The sequence below is a fragment of the Caretta caretta genome, chromosome 8, assembly GCF_965140235.1.
Source record: "Caretta caretta isolate rCarCar2 chromosome 8, rCarCar1.hap1, whole genome shotgun sequence".
Classification (NCBI taxonomy): Eukaryota; Metazoa; Chordata; order Testudines; family Cheloniidae; genus Caretta; species Caretta caretta.
Genome location: NC_134213.1, coordinates 30,874,241 through 30,884,750, shown reverse-complemented (window position 1 = coordinate 30,884,750; position 10,510 = coordinate 30,874,241). Strand labels below are relative to the sequence as shown.

General features: G+C 44.7%; 1 protein-coding gene across 1 annotated transcript in view; it reads right to left on the bottom strand.

The window, feature by feature from the left end:
* Nucleotides 1-5,311: 5,311 nt before the first annotated feature.
* Nucleotides 5,312-10,510, bottom strand: part of SPDL1 (spindle apparatus coiled-coil protein 1) — a 50,978-nt gene continuing 45,779 nt past the window's right edge. The window contains exon 12 of the mRNA XM_048861129.2: nt 5,312-6,189. Coding sequence (XP_048717086.1) covers nt 6,039-6,189 — 151 coding nt within the window. The 3' untranslated portion in view covers nt 5,312-6,038. The remainder of the gene's footprint in view (nt 6,190-10,510) is intronic.

Below are 10,510 nucleotides of genomic sequence, written 5' to 3'. Positions count from 1 at the left end.
CACTCTCCGAGGCCAAGAACAATGTGTTGCAGGCTCTGGCAGCCAGGGGATGGGCTGTCAACCCTAGTAAAATCCAGGGGCCCAGCCAGGAAGTGATCTTCTCGGGAATACTTTGGTCGGGGCCTCAAAGTAAGATCCCACAAAAAGCCATCGAAACAATTACCCACTTCCCAGAACCCACTAGCGAAAGCCAAGCCCAAACTTTCCTGGGCCTCCTTGGGTATTGGCACACATTTATTCCCCATCTAGGGTACATCTTGCAGCCCATACAAGCAGGAGTCTGGAAGAAAGCCACATTTAGTTGGGGGCCCAAGCAGCATGTTGCATTCCAGCAGGCTAAAGAGGCGCTCAGCCAACACGCAGTGCTGAGCCCAGGCAGACGAGGCACCCCCTTCGAACTCGAGGTAACGGTAGTTGACCACGTGGCCTCGTGGGGGCTGTGGCAGCAAGCTTCGTCTTGAAAAGAGCCCATAGGGTATTGGTTGTGAACCCTGTGAGGCTCGGCTGAGCGTTATACACCCCTTGAACAGCAGCTGCTTGCAGTAATGTGGGCTCTGCAGCAAACTGAGCCCATAACGGGCGCGGAGCCTGTAAAGGTGCGTACCCCACTTCCGATTATGGGTTGGGTCCGGGCCAAAAGCCCGCTCACACGGACTGGGGTAGCCCAGACTCAGACCCTATGAAAGTGGAAACACTACCTAATTTTAGCTGCAATAGGTGCCCAAGCCACATGGCACCACAACTCGGCCGTCCAGTCGATGCAATCGGTGGCACTAGCAGGTAATAAGTCAGACTGTTGGTACTGCGCACATGCCCCCTAATTGGCAAGTGCTGGCATTCCATGGGCCGCAGTGCTGTGGAATGAATCCTGGGCCCTTAACAACACCACTTTTCTCAATAAGTACAATGAAACACCCCCTTTCCGGCGCCAAGGGACACCGGTAGTGATACTGGGGGACACGTATTGGTGTGTTCAGCGGCCTTCAGCAACGGATGCCGCTCGACCCATCGGAAAACTTCCCCATTCCTCGTGCACAGTGATAGCAGAATACCTGCCAGACACCGGGCAGTTTAAAGTTACTGCTGGCCCACAGGAAATGCCCAGTGAGTGGATGGCCAGAGAGACGTGGGTCTCGAGTGACAATTGCTCCGGTTCCTCCGAAACCAATTTGACTAATACCAACGGCACCAGCCCCTGCCACCGGTGGTGGTGTTGGGGCGAGTGGGGACTACATACCCATGGTTTTCTGTATTCCTACAATGCCAGTGCCCCCCAGATGGAGAACGCCCCTCAGCACAATTAGGCACAGGCAAATCCCGCGTGCACATTACTGGTCTCGGTGTGGCCAAAGCTCCGATAGTTGGGGTCGCAGTGCCTCGGATAGCACGTCTCCCCATGGCAGGATTGCCGGGCTGTACTGGCTATGTGGCCGTTGGGCATATAAAACCCTACCCACCCAATGCTGTGGATGGTGCACACTGGGACAGCTCCTCCCCTATACGTATGGAATGCAAACCATGCATGCTCATGCAGTGCATAATTACATATTGGCGGCATGTCCACGACGGCGCCCACATCCCATTGTGCAGAGACCCACAGGCTTCCATCACTTTGTCCGCACTTTCTTCCCCTGGCTAGGGGTGGCCAAACTGGAGCGGGCTATTGTAAATATTTCAGCCACATTAGAGACTATAGAGAATAATATCATAGATGCAATCCAAGCCCTGCAATTAGAAGTAGTTTCTTTGTCGCAAGTTGAATTACAGAATCGTATGGCGTTGGACTACTTATTAGCCGCTCAAGGTGGAATTTGTGCCTTGATTAATGAAAGTTGTTGTTTTTACTCAAATCAGGATAAGCGCATCAAGACTGACATTCATAATAGGATGGACCACTTGAAGGTGTTACATGACGTGGGCTCTGAGGCTTCTGTATGGGATGACCCTTGGCAGTGGCTAACCTCCTGGCTTCCGGATCTTGGCACCTGGGGGAGACGCATTGGGCTCCTGCTCTTGATTGGATTACTGGGCTTTGTATGTGTGTTTGTCATTCTTCAATGCTGCGTGAATTGCTCCTCTGCCCTCCTGGCCCGACTGGAAACGCCCAAACCAGTGCGCACGCTCAAAGTGCGCTGGTGGCAGTAACTAAAACACCTCAGTCCGCCAAGGGCGGGAGTGTAGGGGTAAGGTTGCGGAAGATTGGCGAGGAGCTAAGCGGTGGACTGAGTATGTGACTGGATGTAAGCGGAGGATGCAGGCAGTTTCAATGAACTTTGTCCGACAGACCCTGCCAAAAGACATTGTAGCATAGCTCAGCATATTTTTGCCTGTAAACTAGTCAGTTTATGTAATAAGCATAAATCGTACATATAAGAATGTAGCCAGCTGTTGATCCCATGTAACCCCAAGATAAGCGTGGAGAATATAGCGCTGCAGAGGACTTCCCCTCCCCCGGCGGAGTCCTGCCTGGTCAGCTGTCCCAAATGGCCAGAGTCCTCCAAGCGTCCTAGGGGCTCCCCGTGCAGATTGGAGCATAAGTTCTTCCTTCCTTCAATAAAGCATAGCTTACTATTCTTAGGCCTGAGTGTCCTCCTTTCGCTGGTATCTTCCCCCCCAGCCCTTGTGGGCACACCGGACAAGCCCCCAAGTGTTGCAGGGTGGCACAAGTTTCCTTCCCTTTGTCCCTGGGCCCTGTGCTTAGGCTAGCAAAAGAAAGGGTCTCAGATGCCTCTTACAGGTGCTTCACCCGTGTTCTTTTATTTACAGTGGCTGTACAGTCCCAATTCCCCCAACACCGGTCCCCGCTCTGACCCTTCACTGAGTCCCCTGGCCTTTGAGGCTTGTATCAGCCAGCAGAGACAGAGCCACAACCCTCCTATCCTCCTGCCTGGCTAGCCTCACCCCTTGAGCTCTTCCCTGGGTTTATATTTCTTCCCAGTCAGCAACCCAACTGGTTCCTCTTGGCTCAGCAGATTACAATGAGCCTGCCTTCGGTAGAGCCTGCAGCTGGGGTCCCGGCTAAGGATCTTGGCCCATGTACCCGGCCACCCTACAGGAAAGCAAAGGGAAGCTGGCTCTTTAGCACATCTATTTTTGATTTTATACTTGCTTATTTAACACAATATTTTAACATTCCTGAACTGAATTTTGGATTCTTTTAGAAAGAAAAGCCTTGGGAAAAAACATCTAATCTTTTACATGGATGAACTTTTGAGAGTCAAATAAAACCAAAAGTCGTCAGTATTTCCTTTGGTGAAAATCATGGACACAGTTTTCATGTACAAGACCAAGAAAAGCAGGCTGATATGAGCTAAAGTCCCTGATTTACTGCTATCAAAAAACAGAGATACACTCCGCTTCTTTGCTATCACTTACCTGCTAAGTTTTAAGGGTCCTCAAATGACAGTGGCTCAAGAATTTAAAAATAGAATAGCAGCACTAAAGTAGGATGCAAGGGTGGGAAGGGGCTGTAGTGACTAAGTACTTAGAGCCACTTCAAGTTAATTATAAACTTTAAGTCAATTTAAGATTTAAAAAGAAAACTCATGATTCTGTGGATTTAGTGTTCATACAAGAGATGTGAATGCAAACTTACCAGCACAGCTTTGACAATACATCTCAGTCCTTATGTGCAATATACTCTGCAGTTCTATATCTGAAAGGCAGGTCTCCTATTCCATAGGTTTTCATCCTCATCTCCCATGGAAAGAAGATCTAACCCATGGTAAGAGTTTATTTTTAAGAAGCTACTCTGAGCCACTGTTCAAGTGCCCATAATGATAGTTTGAGGAATTTATATATAGCTTATGAATTCTGTTTGATATTAGACTGTTTGTGCAAGGTAGTGAAGTCCATTCTAAACGTTGGGCTTGCCGCCTTCTGCTGTTTTACCTCCATTTTGGACTGAAATTCAAGTATGATAATGGAGTGAACCTGAAGAAATTCCATTTGAATTTGACCACCTGGGAACAATAGGAAGGTTGTAGCCTTGGGGAAGAAAATTTCTCTAACTTTTCTGTAGGGTGATAGGGTTTGGGGCCTGGAATTTTCTCTCAGAGGCAGAACATCGGAACCAGACATTTGTGTTAGGATTTATAAACTCAAGAAATTCATAGGGCAGGTGAGAGGAACAAAAGGGGCATATAGTTCTGACATAAAAACACTTCCCTAACTGTGGAACCAGCCAAGGGAAAAGCATGCTGACCTGTAGAAGACAGACTCCATGATTCAAAAAAGTTACGAGCCACAGAAGGATCCTGGACACTGAAAAGGACTTGGACTTATCACCAGAGAAAACTCCCAAAGGATGAGGAAACTGAGGCAGGGAAATGAATGTAAGATTTTATTTTTGTCTCAATCTAATGTAATTGTATTTAAATCATTGCCAAACCTGTGTTTTATGTGCTATACCTATTACACATCACCAAAGAGGTGAACTGTAAACCCAGAGCACCCACCATGTTGGAAGTCTGGGAGAACATATAGTGAAGCCAATAGGGAATCAGCACTGGTCCTTGGGCAGCTGGGCAATGTGATCCCATTTCTGTGAAAGGGTAACAGTCTGTGCCCAAGAAGTGCACCAGGAGACCAAGGAAAAAGACAGGGATGCAGCCTCCTCAGTTCAAAGGAAGGTTAAGAACTCAACAAGGCCCAGTGTGGAGGGATACAAATAACCTGGTCAGTGTCCAGGCAGGGGCAGCTCTACCAGGGCTGAGGGGGTTTTTTGTTTTTAAAATCACTTGCCTTGTGTGTAAGGGCATCAGTACAACACAAGCTAAGAAAAAAATTAATTGAACTGCTGAAAGTACAACAGGATTGTACAATGGTCATGTTCTACTGCCAGCTAAGACTCATGCTTTGTAATAAGTTTAACTTTGATTTTAGTCACCTCAGTTTTCTAAAGAGTTGATTAACTGCAACTAACAAAAACTTGGATCCACTTTGGTTTAAGTGCTGAATACATTTAGGAGCCTATCTTCAGCCACCCACATTTGGGAGTGTTTACATTTCCTGTTTGGTGCACACAGTTTTCAATGGAAGTTTTAGGGGATTAATGCCTTGGGGGGTGGAGGGGTGGGAAGAGATCAGGGCACAAGTGCATAAAGACTTACTCAACCAGGTTATCACTGGGTAAAAACTACTGGAATAAATTTTCCAACTAAGACTTGAAGAAAACTTAGCTACGAAGTCTATTGGCAAGCACTTGAAAGGGCTGAATTAGCCGCTAAGGGAAACCAGAGCAACTGTAGCAATTATCATATTTCAAATTTAATTAAGTAGTTTAGAAGTCTTAATTGGGAACAAACATCCATTAGAATTAACCTGCACATTAGCTGCATATTTATTCGAAGTACAGTGTGCAAGTTGCAATAAGCCATTTATTGTTACAGAAAGCTTACATGTTTTGTATTCTACAAACAAAATTAATAAAGTAATTACATTAAGAGCAGTAACAGTTTTTACACACAGAATATTACAAAAAGATTTCCTGAATTTTTTTTTTTTAGAATTTTACATTTAGAAAACTAAGCACTTTGTCATACAATGCAATGTTTATCGGCACCTTAGAAAGGAGTAAAGCAAGATTTATTTTAACTGCTGGTACATTTACAAGATACTTCCTAGCATTTCAAATGCACAGAACCTTCATATAACTTTTAAAGAAGGTGTTAAATATGGGATTTAAGTATACAGGGAGCACTGAAAATCAGAAATTGCTACACATTCGGGAAAATGTAGCTTTGAAAGATGCCCATTTAAAACAAATAAAACAACCTTTAGGATATTTAACCACATTGGTATTTACTGTTCTCTCTCTATCTTCCCTTCCATCAGTCCAGTGTCACAATATTTTATTCACTAGATAAACATGCAGTCCTACTCAGTTTATATCTGTATTTATTATATAGCTTCACAGTACGTCCATAGTCAAGTCTAGTCATTCTGAACTTTAAATGGTACACTACGTATTCATTGCTGCACAACAGAATCTTTAAGGCAAGACTAAGTTTCCAGATTTGCTCTGGAAAAACTGAGTTTTATTGCTGAGGACATTGTGTTTCAGGAGTTGGCTTAGAAGACACATACAATGTATTGTATGTTTTCTTTCGTGTTTTCTTCTCAGGCTTGATTGTTTTTTCACGCAGGTCTTCATTTTCCACAGTTTCAAGTCTGGATCCAGCTGTTAACCTACAGGCAAAGCATCCATTCTAAATACATATTTTATTAAAGAAAAATCAAGGCTGCGGGTCTCATTTTAACTTAGATCAAGCACCAAAATGGAATACCAATTGCTCTATCCACAAGAGAAAGTAGAGTCAGATAGTATTTTTACTACAAGATTTGAAAATATAAAAACATCAAAACTGTTTTGAATTCACATAGCAATGCTCCCCTTCTTTACTTCGCCACTTTAAAGAGCTTTTGGTTTCCAATTTGTTTGATCTACTGAACCAGTTTGAAACTGATGATCAAAGATGGTAATTAGTTGTTATCCTCCTTGAAACAATATGATCCTATGCGTGGAACAAAAGATGAACAGAAGTCACATACAAAAGCACAAGTTCCAGAAGAAAGCTACCTATCAGTTCCTGATTAACACATTACATATGACCATGAAGTGGCAAAGTCATAATTCAACTTTTGTATTGTAACAGACAAAAATATAGGGCCAAATTCAGTGCAAACAATTTCCATCCAGGCTCTCTGCTACAGTAGCCTCTGTCCTGATGGTCATGAACACCTTAGAAGCTCAATCAGTTTTTATTGACTTACTTGGGCTCAAAGGTTATCATAATTTGCCAAAGCTATGATTTTAATCTGCCTGTAGTCTAAACAGGTGTGTGGGGGGGAGGGGGAATGTTGGCTTCCACACTGTGGTGTAAGACCTCCGTTAAGACACAGGTTCTCAGACTTCAAGCTACAACTACACAAGTTTTCAAATTGCATAATATTAACTAATTAAGCTAATGATTATAAGTGATTTTTACAAGTCTGTCAACTTTCAGTACATCAGACATGTCATGTTGAATCATACTCCTTGTAATCTATTTCCAACATATATAAGGAATTATTCAGTTATTTTCTAATAGGTCTTGCCCATCATATGGCGCTGGCCCCTTATTTACTGCTGCTATATAACCATTTTCAATGCAAATGGTTTTCCTATTATTTTTCCATGCAAACAAGTGCTGCAGTTGTCAGAGATCATCTGCCATGGAAAGAGAGGAACAGCATAAGATCCACACATCTGGGTAAGGAAATCTAATTCTGGGGACTTGAAAAGCTTTGTTGGAACATGAACCTGACTTCTAGAGTCCTCACCTGACCCCATCTATCTGCAAAACATCCCACTTAGTTTTTACACCAAATATAATGGCATAAAATTCTCACCAGTTGTGGTATGTTGCACAGAAGTCCCTGAAAGCACTCATTTCTCACTTCAATAAGCCTCAAAACTGCAGGCCAAGAGCTAGACTCCCTATGTAATCTTTACAAGTTAACAAAGGAGAAGTTTCTTACCTTACAGCAATTTGAATTCTTTTAGATGGTTTTTGTCCCCCCATAGGATGCGAGTGCCCACGCGCTCTTGAAAGGAGAATGCAAAGTAGTGCTTACAGGCCACACCTGCACTGAACACTTTGTGATGAAAACAAGGGGATAATAAGCAGGGGCAAGCCCACCACCACTCAGTTCCTTCACAGCAACAAAGCCAGAGACTCCACAGCAGAGGAGGAGGAGGGAGGGAGGTGGAGCTTCCACAAGGACAAGCTACTGTAAGGTAAGTAACCTCTCCTTCTTAGAGTACATGTCTCTATGGGCACTCCCCCATAGGAGACTCCCAAGAAGTAATTCAAAGAGGTGGTGGGTACTGGGAAGGTAAGTCAAGAACTGTTCAGAGAACTGCATCACCAAAGGCAGGGTCCTCTCTGGAAGCAGGTAAGGTGGCATCAGGCTTGGCAAAGGTCTGAAGAGAAGAACAAGTTGCAGTTCTGCTATGGGAACATCTTTTAGTAGACATGGACTGAGCTCAAGTGGAATGTACTGTCATATGGGGGACTACATCCCAGTTATTTCCTAACAGGTCAAAATACAACCTGAAAATCATTTTGACAGCTACTGCAGAGAAACAGATTGGCCCTTCAATCTTTCTGTAAAGAGAAGGTTACTCACCTTGTGCAGTAATTGAGGTTTTCTGAGATGGTTGTCCCTGCGGGTGCTCTACTTTAGGTATCTTCAGGCCCTGCACTTGTAATCGGATATTTGTGGTTGCAGCGCCCGGATTGGGCCGTGCATGCACCATTGCCATCTTGTGCTGCTCCGAGTGGTTACATAGTGGTGCACAGCCAACCGTCCCTCTGTTCCTGCCCTACCCAGGGGAAACTGCATGAAACTCCAAAGGAGAGGGGAGGAGGGAGGGCTTGGGCAGCACCCACAGGAATAGCCATCTTTAAGAACTTCAGTTATTGCACAAGGTGAGTAACCTTTTCTTCTTTGAGGAGTGTCCCTGTGGGTGCTCCACTTTAGGTGACTGTTGAGCAGTGCCCCTTAAGGGGGGGGAGGGGTGGCTTCAGAGTTGCAGTATGCATGGCGGATAACACCTTGAGTCCAAAGCAAGTGTCCAAAGCAGACTGTTGCTCTAAGGCATAGTGTTTTGTGAATGTATGGGCTGATGCCTAAGTTGCTGCTCCGCAAATGTTAACAATAGGGACATTATTGACGATGGCTACTGATGTCCAAAGTACTCTGGTAGAGTTCATTGGAACTGGTAGATGAGAGTTTTGATAACAGAGGTGGATGCATCCTGATATCTACTTAGATAGTATCTATTTTGAGATAGAACAATCAATAGGAGAAGCAGATATAGCAACGAATAGTCTTGAGATTTTCTAAATGGTTTTGTTCTTTCAATGTAGAAAGCTAGAGCTCGATGAATGACCAGTGTGTGGGAGTGATGCCTCCTTTCCATCTGCATGTGGTTTTGGAAAAAACTCAGTAGGTAGATAGGCTGATTCAGAAGAAGGGGGGAGGCGATGTTGGGTAGGAATTTGGGGTGTGGTCTTAAGGCAACTTTGTCTCTAAAGAAAGTTGTGTACGGGATGTGTGCCATTAATGCCCCAGTTCTCCCAGCCTTCTGGCAGATGAAATGACGATAAGTAAGGCCACCTTCATGGATAAGTGGAGGAGTGAGTATGTGGCAAGTGGCTCAAAAATAGTTTTTCCATAAGCCCATGTAGGACCAGTTTGAGGTCCCACAGGGGCAAAGGGTTCCTTATTGTGGGATAGGCACTTTCAATGCCCTTAAGAAAGCATTTAGTCATCGGGTGGGCAAATATCATGGCTCCATCCACTTTGTCACAGAAAGAGGAAATAGCTGCCAAATGTACCTTGATGAAGCTTGTGGAAAGCCCTGATTTTTTTAATTATAATATGTAGTCCAGGACCCTTGGTAAAGGGGAAGATGTTGGTAAGATCTGTTTATCTTAACACCAAACGCTGAATCATTTCCACTTATGGATATTGGTCTTTCTTGTACTTGCTCTCCAACTGTTCAGTAGTATATCTTTTACTTAATCTGAACAGGCCTCCTCGACCACAGTCAGCTATGGAGTAACCAGGCCGTGAGGTGTAGTGGCAGACATGTCCTGCATATTGTGATAGAAGATGAGGTACTAGGGGAAGGGTTTGAGGTGGGGTCAAACTGCCATCTGAAGGAGATATGGAAACCACGTTTGTCTGGGTCATGTAGGAGCTATCAGAATGACTCTGGATTTGTCCTTCTTGGTCTTGTGAGTGACCCGGTTTAGGAGTGGGGTCGGAGGGAATGCATACATCAGCGGCGCATCCCATTAGATAAGGAGAGAATCAGCTAGGGAGTGGTGTCCCAATCCTGCTCTGGAGCAATAGTGTGCGGTATTCTGTGCTGTTGCAAAGAGCTCTATGGTGGGAAATCCCCATAGTTCGAATATGGCACATAGAATTCCAGGATCCATCTCCCATTCATGGGTTTGTGAGAACTCTGCTTAGGGCATCCGCTGTTGTGTTCTGAAATCCCGGATGGTAGGATGCTGATATATTGATGTGGTTGCTGATGCATCAATTCCCAAGTTGTATTGTCTCTGTGCTCCCCCTTGGCGGTTTATGTAAAACATGCATGCTATATTGTCCGTGAGGATCCTGATGGCTGTGTATTTAGAGGTAGAAAGTGATTGCATAGATTTCAGATGGATCTCCCATACAGACGTTCTTTGGTTATGTTCACCATTTTGGGGAGTCTCTTACCCAGTGTGGCGTCTGTTTAGAGAGTGCCTCTGCAGTATGTCCATTGTTCGAAGCCAGGCCTGCAGGCATCTCATGTGAAGTCTGGCGTGTTTGACAACAGATGTCGTTGCTGACATATGCCCCAAGAGCTGTAGAGACATTCTGGCGGCTGTTTGTGGGCTGTCCATCACCGCCAAAATTAAATTGACTGCTGTGAGGAAGCATTGTTGAAGTAGTGTTGCTGTTAAAC